The 15,727-nt window shown below is 51.9% G+C and overlaps 1 protein-coding gene across 1 annotated transcript in view; it reads right to left on the reverse strand.

Annotated features, from left to right (window-relative positions):
- The window catches only part of LBH (LBH regulator of Wnt signaling pathway), a 23,558-nt gene extending 15,839 nt beyond the window's left edge, over nucleotides 1-7,719 (reverse strand). Inside the window, exons 1-2 of the mRNA XM_077774157.1 lie at nucleotides 7,471-7,719; nucleotides 4,750-4,852 (exon numbers count right to left, since the gene is read on the reverse strand). Of these exons, the coding sequence (XP_077630283.1) occupies nucleotides 4,750-4,852; nucleotides 7,471-7,496 (129 nt within the window). The 5' untranslated portion in view covers nucleotides 7,497-7,719. The remainder of the gene's footprint in view (nucleotides 1-4,749; nucleotides 4,853-7,470) is intronic.
- Nucleotides 7,720-15,727: the final 8,008 nt, after the last annotated feature.

The raw sequence follows: 15,727 nt of genomic DNA on the forward strand, positions 1-15,727 counted from the left end.
GATTGGGGGGGGGGCTGCCGGGGGAGGAGGGGAGGTACGGTACCACAACTGGGAAGTGATACAGGAGCGTGAGGAGGAAGGGATAGAGCTGGTGACAGGGTCCCTGAGCAGGGGCTTGTGGGAAACGGAGCCAGGGACTCAGAGCTCCAGTGTCTCTGAGGGCTGAACCTGGGCAGGAAGCAAAACCGGTCACTTATTTCAACCGGTGTGTTTGCACAGATGGGGACACACAGGGAGAGCCAGGCTCAGGGGGTCTTCGTAGAGAAAGGCTCTGCACAGAAGGCATTTCTGAACTGCCTGACTTTAGAGATTAACCCAAGCCTGTTGGCTGAGACAGGAGCTGCTGCTTCTGATCAAGGGAAGTGGGGGGCAGGCGGTAGGGGGAGTGGGCAGCGGGAGACGGCTGTTGTTGGGCCTTGCAGATAGAAGACACGGAGAGATCTGGTCCAGAGAGAGGCAAGCTCTCAGCCAGCAGAGTGCTCCACCCCGTCCTTAATGCAGAGCTAAAACTCAGGCTCTCAGACTCTCAGGCTGCAAGGAGCAAATGCCAGAAGTGTGGCAAGAGGTCAGCCCCCCACTCTCCCTCCTTGCTATGGTACAAAACCCAGGATATCCCTCCCTCCTGTCTTAGGAAGCAAAGGGGAAGACGCAGGGAAGCCCTGAGCTCTGGGGATCAAAGGGAAAGCACAGGACACAGAACACTGTGCTGTGTGAAGAGCTGGCTCCTTCTGATTTACGGCGCATCCTCCCCGGCCTCCCTGAGGAGAGCCCGCTGCCTGTCGGACTGGTGGATGGATGTCAAGTGCTAGGAGTACGTGACCAGGAACAGCAACAGGGATACAAAGGACAGCCAGTGAGAGACACACATGCTGATCACAGAGGAATTTAAAGAGCTTAGGGAAGGACAGAGTTATCAGATCTTGGTCCAGATGCTTTAGAAGGGGCAGTTTCAAGAGAAAACCAAGGAGCCTACCTCTGTCTAGAACTTAGTGAGGGCAAGCCCCCAGCACTGTGCTGGGGGCAAGTGAGGCAGAAAAACCAGAATGCCCACCGCCCTTGGGTCGTGCCAGTGGCAGTGTCTACAGGCAAACTCCCAGGACCCTTCCCCACACAGGACCCAGGCCGATTCAGGTGCAGCATGAAAGGAGGCCCAGTCAGAGAGGCATTCCAACATGCTGCGTACTTAGGGCCCCTAGGTCCCAGGGAGGGCCTGCTGGGCAGCCGCTGACCTGCCACCTTGAATTGGGGAAAGTAAAAAGGTGTAGGCGGCAGACATTCCTGTCCCACGGGTGGGCCAGAGAACAGGGGGCCCACAGTGTGGGGAGGGAGCTGCAGCAATTGCGGTCCTTAAGGGGACCCTCCTCCTCAGCCCTGGTGAACCAGCTGCTACCCACAGCCTGCCCAACATGGACTCACACCTTCGAGTAGCCATTTACTCCCCCACCCAGCCAGGTGTCCTGATTCATGCCAAGTGGGTACGAAGACATGGATTTCACGTGTGGACCTGACTCTCTAAATAAATGTTAGGATGTACCAAGGCACTGGCTCCGTTCATTTGTATATAGGCTCACGAAATGACACGAACATCCTACGCACAAGAGGTAGGGCTTTACCTGGACTTTTCAGGGGGTAAAGAGGCATTTATCTGAAGCCTTGATAGGCATGACAAGAGGCGGCCCTTTATAAACCCTAAAGTAGAGGTGAAGATGGCCAGCTTTAGGATCAGGGGACTTAACCAGAACAACCACCAGCCACTTCACACCTGCTCTGTGAAAGCCTGGAGCCAACAGGCACCTTGGGGTGGGGAAGTGATGGCTGATCGGCACAGAGAGGGAAATAAGGCATCATTCCCTGTCCTCAGAGACCTTGGCAGGGAGAAGGTCAGGCAGGACCTGTATCCTCAAAGCCCAGGGAAGCATCGTTTCAGAGCACACAGGCCAGAGGTGTTGAAAGAAGAAAGAGGTCCCATCTGGGGCAGAGAGATTAGGAAAGCTTCATTCTGGGTAGGTCTGGAAGGTGGGGGAATGACTGACAAAGTCCAGTGTGCCTATTTATTTTCCGACCTTGTTTCAAGGTCGAATCACAAGCCTGAGATTCTATTTCATCTGCCAAGTCGGGATTGATGTCTCCTTCCCACTTTCAGTTCCTTGGAAAAGCAGGTCTTGGTAAAAGCCATGTACTATTATTACCCTCAGGAAGAATGCCAAGAACAGAGTTCTGAGATGTCCCGCCCCAGATCTGAGCCCAGCTTGAGCATGCAGAGGATGAGCTCTCCGGCCAGTGCAGTCCCAGCCAATCCCCAGAGCTCTGGTGGGAAAGTGTTTCATTGGATGACACTGGCTTTGAGTGGGCCCAGAGGATATTGGTCATATGACAACCGTCAGATCAGCTGGCTGCAGAGCCTTACACCTGGCATAAACAGGGACAAGGCAAGGGGGTATCCAGATAAGCAACAAATTAGGTTAGAGGTGGGGGTGCTCTCTTCCAGTCCTAATTTTCTGTCAAGGCCCAGCCCCAGTCTGACCTTCCAAGCCTCCTCGTTGCCATCCATACCTGGACCGACCATGGCTTTGCGTTGCTTCACCAGACTGCCTATGTTCCAGTTATTGCTGGTTTCCCATATAGCCGGGGGCCCTCTGTACAGCGCCCACCCATAGCATATCACACATAGCAAATGCCCAGCAAATGTTGCTTGGTTAAAGATTACACGCTCTCCCCTTTCTCTTCATCAGGCAACCAGAGGACCTTTCTGAAATCATGTGAGAAGAGTGCTTTGAAGCTCCAGGTGAGATATTTTGGAACGCGACAGTAGCCCCTACCCAGGTAGCAGGAACAGATTTCCTGAGAGCCCATGAGAACTGGGCCCTCAGGCAGCATCCTGACATCTCGGGAGCCTAGAGGCAATTTTGTTGTTTCTCCCCTCCCCCCCCCCCCCCCCCCCCCCCCCCCCCCCCCCCCCCNNNNAATCCCAGCTCAGCCTTCCTCACCCGGCACTCAGCCCGTTCTGCCATCTTTACCTGTCCCCCTGATCCAGCAGAATGGCCTGAAGGCAGAGATGACAGCCCTCTAGGATGTGGCCCTTTACCCTGGGACATGTTCAGAAGGAGAATATAAAAGGCACACACAAGACATCCTGACTGTGTTTGGAAACATTCTGTGATGGAAATCTAAAACCCCAAACTGAAAGAAAATCTCACCTGTAACCACAGAGAGATTCAGTCTGATTCAGTGGCTTGGAAACTGGTATCCAAAAACACCCTGGCTCATGGGCCAGGAAACTTCTACCCTCCCACAGGCTGTGGGGCCTTTGATTGTCTCTTTCAGACCCACTCTGGGGGTGGAGGGTATATAAAACCAACCGGGAAAGGATATTCCCCCTCACTTCCCTCATCTCCTCAGGCCACATGAATACTTATTTCCAACCAACAAAAGGGGCTTGACCAGACGGACACAAAACAAAAGGGCCTTCTTGAACTTCCCAGTGTGTCTGAAGGGAAGGGACTCTACTGTCACCTACCAAGTTTCCTTACCCAAACTTAGCTTTCATCTGAGTTCTTCGATCAACAACCCCGCCCCCACCCCCCATCACATGTCCCCAGCTTTCTATCTGTTTCTTCCTTTACAAAACAAATGACCCGGAATGGTTCTACAGAATGACTAGCCAGAGCAAGTCCAGATTCTAACCAAGACCAGCTCCAGGAGACACATCTCCATATATGATATGTCAGAAGAGCAAGGCTTTGGAGTTTGGGTCTACTGAGTCTGAGTCTGTTTCTTCATCTGCTAAACAGAGCAAGAATTCCCACCTCAGAGCTATGGCCAAGAGTAAACGAGTAACATTTGTGGCGCACTGCTCATAGCAGACATTGTTAACATTTGCTGAACGGCCCATCACACACACCTCATTCATCTGCCCCGTACCAATGTTCCCAGCTCCAAGGCCTTCCCTTAAAACCAGACTCCTTCCTCTCCCCACATGTAAAAACCTAGGAACTCTCCTTGGACATATGGAAACAGTCCACTGTCCCAGAGGTATGTGAAGATGCTGTGTAGCCAGCCAGGGACAGCGGGCCAAGTGCAGGCGAGGAAAAGCACTGTGTTAAGAATCTGAAGGTGTTACTTAGGCCACGTTCTGAGTCCTTATGTATTTTGGATCCATCACACGGGATGATCTCTCATCTAGATGCCAGCAATCACATCCCTGAGATGGCTTGCCTTTGGGGAAAATGCTCCTCAATACTAAGTACTTTGAACATTAACTCTGTTAGCATCAGTGGGTCACCCATCAACCTGAGGAAGAAAGCAGCATTTGACACTTATTCCTCCATAAGATCCCCTTCATGGTGATGTTTCTACTGTCCAAGGCATGACTGGGAAGGGAAGTTCTGGTCTGAACCGACTGCACAAATCACGTCTCTCCTTTGCTGCTGTGAATGGGAGGGTCCACAGCAGCCAACATGACTAACTAATGACATCAGTTCATGCTCCCTGAACCTTACTGTGTCCCAGGCACTATGAATGCCTTCTCCACACCAAATCATCAAGTTGAATCTTTACCACGATTCTCCGCAGTATGGACTATTGCCCCATTTTACGGATGGAGAAACTGAGGCTTACTGGCATTAGGGGACTTTCCCAAGGTCACACAGCGGTTTCAAGTGGCACTGGGATACCGAACCAAGTCTTCTCCAGCCCCAGCAAAAGTCATCAGGCTCTGGAGAGCCAGCATGAACCCAGTACTGCACTCACCTGATAGGAAAGGCCATCCTTTCGGGGGTTGAGGCCAATCTCCTCCATCGATGGGGTGTTCATCATCACCTCAGTCATCTCGGCAGATCTCAGATAGTCAGGGCTGCCAAGAAACCCAGACCAAAAGTAAACAAAGGCACGTGTGTTCATGTTCCCATCCTTGGTGCATTCTGCTGTTAGATCAGGGGACTGTCTGGAGGCAGGATGAGAGGTGTTCAAAACAGACCTCACAGAAAAACAAGCTCACACCCTGAGGAAGTGCCATATAAGCCCGGGGCAGCACAGCTCTCAGTCTCAATCAACAAAGCCCCAAAACTGCCTGGAAACCTATCTGGCAAACCTCTCTTCCCTCCTCCCCTGTACGGGTCCCCACTGGCACAGAGCAACTCTGTATTTTCTTTTAAGTGACAGAACAGAAAAAAACATACCAGTAGGTATCTGAGTCCATCTGTCTCTATTAAAACCAATTCAACCCCGTGTCTAGGGGAACTGCATACTATTATTACATAATGATAACAGGTCAACCTCAGGGAAACCAAGTCCAATAATGCTGCCTTCCTAAATTTTGCGCGCTCTCTCTCTCTGGTGTTCCTTTTTGCAAAATGTCCCACTTAAAGCCCCAAGGGGTCAGCTTTCTGCAAGCATCACATCTGCCATCCAACCCCCTTCTCTAGCCCAGCCACAGCAGCTGCAAGCTCACAGCTTGAAAAACATCCCCCGGATTAAAAGCCTTAAGGATGCCCGGACTCTGATTGCAAAGGAAATTTCCAGAGGGGCCAAGCTGGCCCACCAATGGCTGACATGTGAAAGTGCTTTGTACTCTGTAAGCAGGATACAAATGTTCCATTATCCTCACACAAGCTCCGGGCACACACAGGGTCCCCGATGCACAGTGCCAAATAGTACATACCAAAGTCAGTGTACTCCCTACACAACACCCAATATTTTCACCATCATGTCTTTACACATAGTTAGGAAAAAAAAAGAAAGAAAGAAAGAAAGAAAACAGGCAAGGCTTTAGACCGACTGCATCTAAGGAAACCGGGGTTTCCTTAGATTCTTCTTCATTTTATGATTACTACATAGAGCAGAAAAAGCACTGGATTTGTGAACAGAAGCCAGAGGTCTGGTCCAAGCTCTGTCACTCAAGACGTGTGTGATCTTGAACTACTATATAACCTCTCTGAGCCACAGGTGCTCTGTTTCTTACCATGATGCTAATAACGCATATCCCACAGTTATGCTAAATGGCTAATCTCTGGGGGGCAGAAAACCATTGCAAACTATGAAGTGCTAACCCACTATAAAATAATTCCCAATTCTTTTATTTCCCTTCATTTCTCAAGGGATAATAACCCTGATGGGCCCTAACACCCACCTTGGCAAGTTTTGAGTGGTCAGGGACACAAAGCCTCCAACTGCCTTCGAAGTCTCAGCCCCAAAGCACCTGGCTGCTCACACACCACGGTGGTGGGAGGGAAGGGGTGCCCAAACGGAGAGGGGTACGCAAGCCTTACGGGTGGGGGAATTTTTTATTTTGTTTGGAGAGTTCATTTCTCTAAACAGAGCCAGGGTAGGGGAGGAGACAGAAGATGCTGGGCTTCCGGGCAAGGGTTAGGGTCAGGAGCGGGGACTCCAAAGGCAGATTCATCCGGGGTGGTGGAAAGGCTGGCGCTGACCCCCAAAGAAACGGGCCACAAGAGCGCCCACCAGGCTCCTCGCCTGGTGTAGGGGCGCTCGCTCCTCGCTCCGGGCTGTGGCGCGGGCCCGAAAAGTTGAAGCAAGAAGCATGAACTTTCCGGTTTCTGGGCTGAGCAGGACCGCGCGGAGAGGGAGCCGGCGGAGCCGGCCTGGGGCGCCCGCACCTGAAGGCGCGCTCCGGCGCCGCCAGTGCTCGACCCCTGGCCGCTCCTCCTCTTCCCCAAGGCAGGAAGGAAGCGGTGGCCGGCGCGGCCGGGGGCCTCGCTCAGCAACCAGCGCGGCGCCCGCGGCGCAGCTCTCCCGGCCCAGATCCCCGGTCCGTGCGAACCTCCTCCGCCCTCCCCCCGGCCCGGGATTCTTCCAGCCGGTAGGGCGAGGGCGGCTCCCCAAGCTCCAGTCCGGGTCCCCACAAAGGCGCATCGGGTTTTACGTACGGGTCATGGGGAGGAATGAGATCGAGAGGGTGCAGCGTGTACTTATACTGCTGCTTGTGGCTTTAATCGGGTTCCGTGTGGGGAGAGCATTTTTCCCCAGCCCTCGAAGCTCTGCAAAAGCCGCCGCGCTGCACCAGCTCGGCCCCGCGGCCGCCGGCCTCGACGCCGAGACAAGCATGCAAACAAAAAGAAAAAGGGGAGGGGCCCGGAGAGAGCTGGAGCCCCCTGCGCCAGCCCCGGCGCGTGCCTCCTGCAGCCCTCCGCATTGGGGTTTTATTAGCGGGGTTCAAGCTTGAGTCCTGGTTTCCCTACCCCCACCCCCCACCACCAGCACATACACACCCTCGCAGCCGTCACTTAAGTGACGGCTTCGAGTTCACTCCCTTTGTCTGGATGCTCTTGTCACCACCTCCCCCCACCCCCACCTTTGCAACCTTGACGTTGACTCCTGCACGGGTTGGGCGGCGGGCGAGTGCGGGCGCCCGCACCGCCTGCTGCCCTCGCAACCGAGCCCGCAGGAGCAGGCGCCCGGGCCCCGCAGACATGGCCGCGAGACGGATGCCCGCCGAGGGCGCAGGATACTCACCAGTGAATGGGGAAATATACAGACATGAAGTCCTAGGGGAGGCTGACCCACGCCCTTGTGACTTAAAAACGGCCACCGCGTCCCGAGTAAGGATGTCAGGGGCGCAGACAGGCACGGACGGCGGCCGAGTGCAAGCACTAGGCGTTCGCGGGTCCGCCTTCCGGAGACAGCCCCGCTGCCAGCGGTGTCCGCAGAGCACACGGAGCTCTCGGTTCTCCACCGAGCTCGCGGCCCCACAAAGAGCCCGGGAAGCCGTATTTATAGGGGCGGGGGGCGGGGCTCGGCCCCGGGAGGCCCCGCCCCCTCGCACCCACTCCTGGAATAACGTCACCAAAATCATGAATGGCTTCAGTGCTCGCGGCTCCCGCGGGCGGCGGCTCGGGGGCGCGCTCGGGCTCCGCTCCCCGAAGGCGGTGGTTTGCTTCCAGCCGGCCTCCCTCCCCACGACTCACACACGCAGACCCGCGCGTGGGAACGCGCGCGCGCACACACACGCACGCACCAGGGTAGGAGTTCAATGTCAATGCCGCTTCGCGCCGACAAACCCCCCGGCGTCCGCGCCTCCCTGCGCGCCCCACTCCCTGCACGATCCCCTGGGCGCTCCGGGCGGAAGACTATGGGCTAGAGGAGAGCGCTGGACCGGACACGGCCGCGCTGCGCGGTAGGAGGGCGCCATCCTTCGACCCTGGATGCCTGGCTCCAGCGCCCTCCTTTGCACCCTCTCTTAGTCCCCATAACTCGGGATTCCTCTTCAGCGTTCAGCCCCCAAACTAGGCCTCGCCCGCGACACCTCGTTCCCTGTGCGTCCCTTCCATCTCTGGCAAGCTGCGTGGAAATGAGAGCACCGCTGAAAAAGAGGCGGTGGGAAGGTGGGAGGGGACGCTAGGCTGAGGAGACTCGTTAGCTTGCGAGGGGCTGATTTGCAGCCTGCAGATCCGTGGAGGGTTTTATTTGTGTGAGAAAGGATGTGGCGTCGTTGTAGGGTTTTTCCACTGGACACCTACACACACCGTGGCGCGGGGCATAGGGTGCAGGTGGGCACCGCGCAAGCCCACCGCACCATCCTTGGCTCCCGGATCTCCTGCAAGGAGAAGAAACAAAGGGCTTCAGCCAAACCCCTCCCACACTGCGCAGGAATTCTAACTCCAGGGGTCTGTCCAGGTGGTGAGGCTTCGCTGCCCCCACAGCCAGGATAGGAGTCTGCCCCTCTGTGGCTGGAGCGCGTCGCTTCACACCTCTGCTTCAAACACTCCTGTAAATTGGCTTTGTAACCCTGATCTATATGTGTACAGGGGATTGGGGAAGTGTGTGTATGCAAGAGAGGAAGAGGGAGCTATCAAACATTTGGCAAAATTGAACGTGCTTTTGAAGTTAGTCAGCTCTTTGAAAAGTAGTGAATGTTAGGGGCGCCTGGGTGGCTTAGTCGGTTAAGCGTCCGACTTTCGCTTAGGTCATGATCTCACGGTTCGTGGGTTCGAGCCCCGCGTCGGGCTCTGTGCTGACTGCCCGCTCAGAGCCTGGAGCCTGTTTCAGTCTGTGACTCCCTCTCTCTCTGACCCTCCCCTGCTCACGCTGTCTCTCTCTCTCCTAGAAATAAATAAAACATTTTAAAAAATACCATTATATAAAAAAAGTAGTGAATGTATGAAATCCATAGATATGCACTTAAAAGTGGAAATACATAAGCTCATCTAAGGTAAAGGATGATAGGATTAGTGGTGAGAGTTTAACAGTGGCAGGGCCATGAGCAAGCCCTCATAATTTTCATCAGCCCTCCCCAGCTAACCCAAATAAAAATAACCTGAGAATTAAATAAAAATAACTTTGCTATTTTTCATCATTCATATATACAACCTAAGGCATACATACAGTGTACTTCCCATGAAAACACAGCTTCAAGCCCCTCCCCCCAAGCAGTTCCTGTCAACCAGAGAAATTCAGGAGCTTCTCCCCACCCCCACTCCACCCCTTAAGATAACTCAGAAATTGATTTATGCTGCCAAGTACCACCTTCCAGATGCTCCTCTCCAGGTAGTGTCCTGATGGAGGTTGATGCTTCTATGGACAGGTGCTAAGGGGTGGTGCTCCAGTATGGGGTTACTGCTCACAGAGGGGGGTGTTTGTGCCTTTTGCATAAGGTGGAGAAGCTTCTCAAAGGCTGGGTGTGACATGTTGTCATCTACGCAGCATGACATTGGCGAAGCCAATGCTTGGAGAGCTGTTTTCCAGGCTGGACTTGATAAGGCCTGAGGGAAGCCCTGGGAGAGCAGAACTGATCCCCTCTGCCATTTCTCCTCAGAAGCAATCCCTGGCAAGACCTGGGATGAAAGATTGACTCACCACTTTCACATACCAACAGTCCCGAGTTACCTGTTTGTGATTATTGCTTGTGAAGTTTTCTTTACTCAGAAAGCTACCCCCGACCCCCTGCAACATGCACATTCCCTTAGAGTGTCAAAATGGCCTCATTTTGAAGAGATTGGGGAGTAAGGCCTCTGCCAGCATGTGTCTGGCCTCCTGCAAATTTCCTACATTGGAGAACCTTGAGGTAACTGACTACCTGATCCCTGCTCTTGAGGAAATTTTGTATTAATGCCATTTTTACTAAAATTTACCTCTTGTCAGTAAGTTGGAGTGGAAAGCAAGCCTTGGGTTAGAACCCCAAATCTACACTTTCTGTTTCCCCACTGGAACCACGGTGATGCATTCACTCACATGAAAATATGGGAGGCAGGGGCTCAACTTCGGTCTAACAACTATGCCGTTTCTCGATCATAATACTTTATGTAGTGCCTTGCAGTTTTTCAAAGCATTTTCATGATCTCAGCTTTCAGAAGAATAAGATTACCACAGCACAACATATAGTCGCTAGCTTACAGTGTACAAATGGAGACTGGAATAAATTAGGGCACTTGCCAAAGATCACACAGCTATTCTTCTACGTTGCTCTGGATCATCTCTGTAAAAACACAAGATATTTGAACATGCTTCCCAATATCCTATGAGATAGAATGTCTTCCTACTGTCCTTACTGCCTTCGAATAAATAAACAGAAACACCAGTGAATGAAGCTAACATAGAGCCACAGAACCTTAGCGTTAAGAGACCTTCCAAATCATCGAGCCCAGTCTCCTCATTTTACAGATGAGAAGACACCTAAGAGATTAAATGGCATGTTCAAGGTCACCAGGCTATTAAATGGTGTAGACGGAACCTGAACGCAGGCCTGCAGACCACTGGGCCGTTGTTTTTTCCACTACCACCCTGTGAGTTGCACTGCCTCTGCCAAGAAGTCAGCAGCAGAAGTGAAACGCAGGACCTAAACTCTCCAAACCACATCAGCCTACCACTGACATTTACTGAGCTTCTGTTATGTGCAGCCCAGTGAATTACACAGCCCTTTGCTCTCCCTCCTTCTTCCACCTTTGTCTGCAGGAACTTAAGGGTCCCCTTGCAATTCTGCTTCAATAAAAATCCAAGTGTAATCACAACTGCCTTGCTTTCCAACATTACATACATCCAGTTTCCCAGCTCCTCCTCTCTCACACCTAAAATAGGAATCACTTTATATCTTATTAGAGTTCCCTCTGGCACCACCGAGCCAGGTATGCAGGCCACGTAGCTAATTATTCATTAAATTAAAAAGTCTCCATCTGAATTCATTATCAATCTATTTTCATGCTTTATCTCCCCTCTGCCTTGCAAAAAGACCGTATTGTATGTAATTTGCCTAGCAGTGGTGCCTCTATTTAGCCGTAAGGGACTTCATGAAGCAGCTGTTTGCTAAGGTACACTCATATCTGCTAGCACAATTTGTGCCTTGCAATGACTTTAAGACATAGGCACTATTGTCCCATTTGTCAGATGAAGGAAGAGAGGCTCTGAGAGATTAAGCAGGCCATGGCCACACAGCTCTCAAATGGCTGAACCAAAATTTGACTCTGGGCCTTATTGATTCTAGAGCCTATGTTTTCCCCAGAATACTATACTTATCCTGGCCCTTGTGGCTTCATTTATTTGTTTTAACAGAAAAACTACAAACTGAATATAAAAATGTTGGTTCCAATAGCAAAGACCAGAACAACTGGAGTCCATCCAGTGGGGGTAAGGCTGGCAGAATAAATACATTTCCCACGCTGAGAATCTGGGAGCTTCTTAAAGATATCAGTCAAAGGCTTAGGGTTAAAAAAAAAAAAAACTGAGTAGGAGAAGGGGAGTTTCTAGCCAATTTTTTTCAGTGAAACTCATTTGAGTATGTAAGAAATCTGAAAGGCAAGAATGTGTGTGGGTTGATGTGAGGATGAAATGAGATAGTGTTATGAAAACACTCGGTAAGCTGGAAAGCACTGAGCAGACACAGGGCTTGTTTTTAAGGTGTTTGGGGGGAAAGATGGGGTTCAGCAGAGTTGATTGCATCTGCTTTGGTTTTTCACTCAGTTCAATCATGGACTGCCCCCTTTTCCCCTGGAGTCCCTTGAGTGAAGTTTCCAGCTTCGGGTGGGACAGACCCGAAGTAGTAGTAGTAGAGGCATGTAGTTAAGCTCTGGCCAGTGGGTACTGTGGTGGCTCTGGTGGCCCCACGTGCCCCCTCACCCTCTGTGAGTTCCTCCAGTCCTCAGTGCTTCGCAGCAAATGTCCAGCTGGGTTCTGGATGCACCAGGGGACCAGTCCATGCACAAACGACCCAAGCCCATCAGACAAAATCCTCTAGCCTTTGACTCAGTTTGCCATACGTTCTCAGGCACGTTGCCTGATTGCTCTGTTAGGATTCCCAGACTCCTAAAGTAATAAAGTGGGCAACAGGAATCTTTTTAGCTCTCAGGACACTAATAAGACTAAGAGAAATTGTTCCTATAAATGCTCAAGGGGAAAGGGCTTTGCATCCTATTATCAGGGCTCTGGGGCCCGATGTAAAGCGTGTGGGTACCCTTGCACTGAGCCTTCTTAGGAGGGGCCTCCTTTCCACCCAGAACCCTCTCACCGCCCCCCCGCTCCCCAAAGAAGCCTGGGATCTGCCAGCCCACAAGCTCTTGCCTTCCCACATATCAAAGAGATTTGGCCCTGGCTTTTTCTTTATTTTTATCAAGGGGCCTTTGAACCAAGGGGATTTTTAGAGAAAGAAAACTCTATGGAATCTTTAGGGTCCAGACTCTTGAAAGAAAACTACTGGAACCAGTTCAAGGCACTCGTGTCCAATTAAGGAAATGCTCACATTCCTATCCTAGCTCTGGCTCTAGCATGCTTTCTCTCTTTCCACATCTACACTGGAATGCACTTTAACAGCCAGAAAAGAGGTTCCTCTCACCAGGACATGTATCATATAGCACAGGGCTCCTTGGGGTGGGCTCCAGCAGGCTGCTACCTTCCCTGAATTAGACAAAGAGCACAGACCACAGAACAATCCAAACTCCCATCATACCCCTCCGTCTGCCCCTCCCCCCAGCTCCCCCTCTGTCACCCACAGCTCCGGACCAGAGAGACTCTGGCATACCTGTGGGTTAGGAAAACACAATAGTTTCTCGTGAAGAAAAGGACTTTCAGTTTTCTTTTCAAGTCTACAGGATGTCGCCCTGCTTCCTCCAGGGGCCAGCGACGTCCCTCCAGGCTTCACACCCGCCACTCCTCTGTGGAGGAGCCAGCAGTGAATTATGCACCAGGGAGCAGCTCCTTCAGACCGCCTTTGCGGACTGTAACCCGAGCTCACCCCAGCTCGCTGGAGCTCCAGGTGTGCTTCACACCCACATGGTGCCCAGCCTCAGGATCAGATAGCTGGGTCCATATTACACTTCCCTGCCCTTTCAGCAGCAATTCAACCAGGTCTGAGGTACCTACTATGTGCCAGCTGGTGGCTGGCTCTCCTAAATCCAACAGCTCTCAAAGCCATTCAAATAAACACACTCTAAGTGATACCAGTGTGCCTGGCCAGGCCAACACAGCTTTAGGACAAATTCCCTAAATTGCTTTAGTAATCCCTTACACAATCGCAAGGCTGAGAAAAAACGGCACACATGCATGTAAGTTTTGCATATGAGTTTGCATATAAGCCCCCTCGCCTCTGCCTATCTTATCAGATTTATTCCTCTTGAGTTCCTTATATAATATAAAGAAATCAAGGGCCACCTCTGGTGGTTGGCATGGGCTCCTTCACTGGGGAGCCTGGGAGGACCCCCTCTAAGACCATAAGATAACCACTGCAGTTCAAGTGACCATGCTGGGGGGTGTGACTCCTCTCGTCTTGGGAAGAGGGGTGCTGACCACCAGAATATGAGCTCTATAAGGGTAAGGATTGAGTCTGTTACTTTAACTGCTGGACTTCCTCACCTGGAAGAGTGCTTTGCACATAGTAGGTACTCAAGACATGTCTGTTGAATGAATGGTATCAGGAAAAGCTAAAGAGAAAGGATGCCATTGAACTGGCCTCAAAGGATGGGGAGAAGCCAGAGACGGGCAATCCTATCTACAAGAATAGCAAAAGCAAACGCCCAAGGGTGAAAACGTGCCAGATGTGTGCCAGGAGCTAGGAGTGAGCAGAAGAATCTTAATCTTGGGAGGGGGCACTGGAGCCCCCCCCCCCACCACTCCAAGTGTGCAGGCTGAATGGAAAACCTGCTGGCTAGCTAAGGTCCTTGCACTCTGCAGAATGGACTGTGCACAGAATTCCTAGCAGGAAAATGTTTGTCACTGCTATTGGCTAAGCCCATCCAGTTTCCCTCAGCTCTACATTGAGTTAATATCAGCATTTCTTTTCCAGTTAGGTGGTAGAAGTGTTAAGTAGGTCAAATTGAGTTTATGTGAACCATGTCTTCTGAGACTTCCCCTTTCCACTCCCTCTTGTTTCGCACCTCTCTCTGACCTGCTCCGGGCGCCCACTGATCTCCAGAAACCCATGCTCCCTTTATAACAGCCTTGCAAGCTCCAAAACCCGTGCTTTTCTTTCCCACGCAAGTATCTGTCTTTCAACTCCCTAATCCCAGGCAGCTGCAAAGCAAGCACACTTGACCTGACCCATAAATTCACATTCTGGTGAGAGAGACATGGTTGCAATGCCTCCAGGGCCTCCGTTGAACAATGGCATTTTGGGCAGGGTAAATGGGTGAGAGGAAAGAGCTCTGTGGTCACAGAGACTGGTGATGGTTGATGGCAGAAGTCTGAAGGGGAAACCATGCCATGATAAGACAAAGCAAGAAGTGAACCACTCAGAGGGCTGGGGTGGGTGCAGCCAGTGAACTTTCCTTCCAGAGGCATCTGACTGGAATCCTTGCCCCCAGCTGTAGTCTGGCAACAGCACTCTAGTGGCTTAAACCCAGTGGTCAATGTGAGGGGGAAAAGGGTCTCCGCAGATTCTTTTCCTCTTCCCTTTTTACTTAGAAGCTTCAGACAGATGGGGACTCCTCTGAGTAGGCCCCAGGCACCCAGTACACCTGTCCAGGGCCAGCCCAGGCCATGCAGCCCAGGTGTACGCTAGGAGAGAAGTCCTGCACTGGCCTGAGCAAAGCCGATGACATGCCGTGACAGTGAGAAAGGCCATATGCCTTTTCACATGCTTAATGAGGCCCTCAGGGCAGCAGAGGCTCGCACATAGGGCTTCTAAGCCTCCTGAGCAGATGGGCTGGTACAACATGGGTTCAGGCAGGAGCATCGTCAGCCCCCACCCCGAAGCTTGCACCACTGCAGCAAACTAGCCTTGCACTCCCCACCTGCTCTCTGTCTATCTCGTTCCTTTTCATCCAGGCCTTCTCTTGGGAAACAAAAATAAGAAGGATGGGAGGAGATTCTCCAAAGACTGTTTTCTATCTAGATGTCTGCTGGAATGCCCCTGATGTTACTATTGAAAACGGCTGGAGCACAATGTGTGCTGCAGCCTCTCTGGAGGTTGGGGGGAGTGGCGATCCTTGCTCCTCGCCACCTGCCCTCTTGAATTGCAGAGTGCTTGGAGAGTGCGCCAGTGAGAGCTTTGCCTCTCTAGTCCAGTTCCACCCTAGAGCATCCCCTACACACCTACGAGGGTCATTCTCCTTTTATCGCCTTCATCTGCAGGACCCTCACCTTCCACAATGCTTAGTGATTCCTCAAATTAAAAAGAAGAACCTGTAAAGACTCATGAATGACTCCAGATCATGATGTGTCTGACATTCTCAACAAGAGAATGAACGAGTCTTGTCACTTGGCCTCAGTCTAGTCTTTGTAAAGTAGGCCTGACATTCCCTTCCCTCAGCTCGCTGCCCAGGAAGGAGGTACTAGTGAGAAGTGCTCAGCT

The sequence above is a fragment of the Crocuta crocuta genome, unplaced genomic scaffold, assembly GCF_008692635.1.
Source record: "Crocuta crocuta isolate KB4526 unplaced genomic scaffold, BGI_CrCroc_1.0 scaffold246, whole genome shotgun sequence".
NCBI lineage: Eukaryota > Metazoa > Chordata > Mammalia > Carnivora > Hyaenidae > Crocuta > Crocuta crocuta.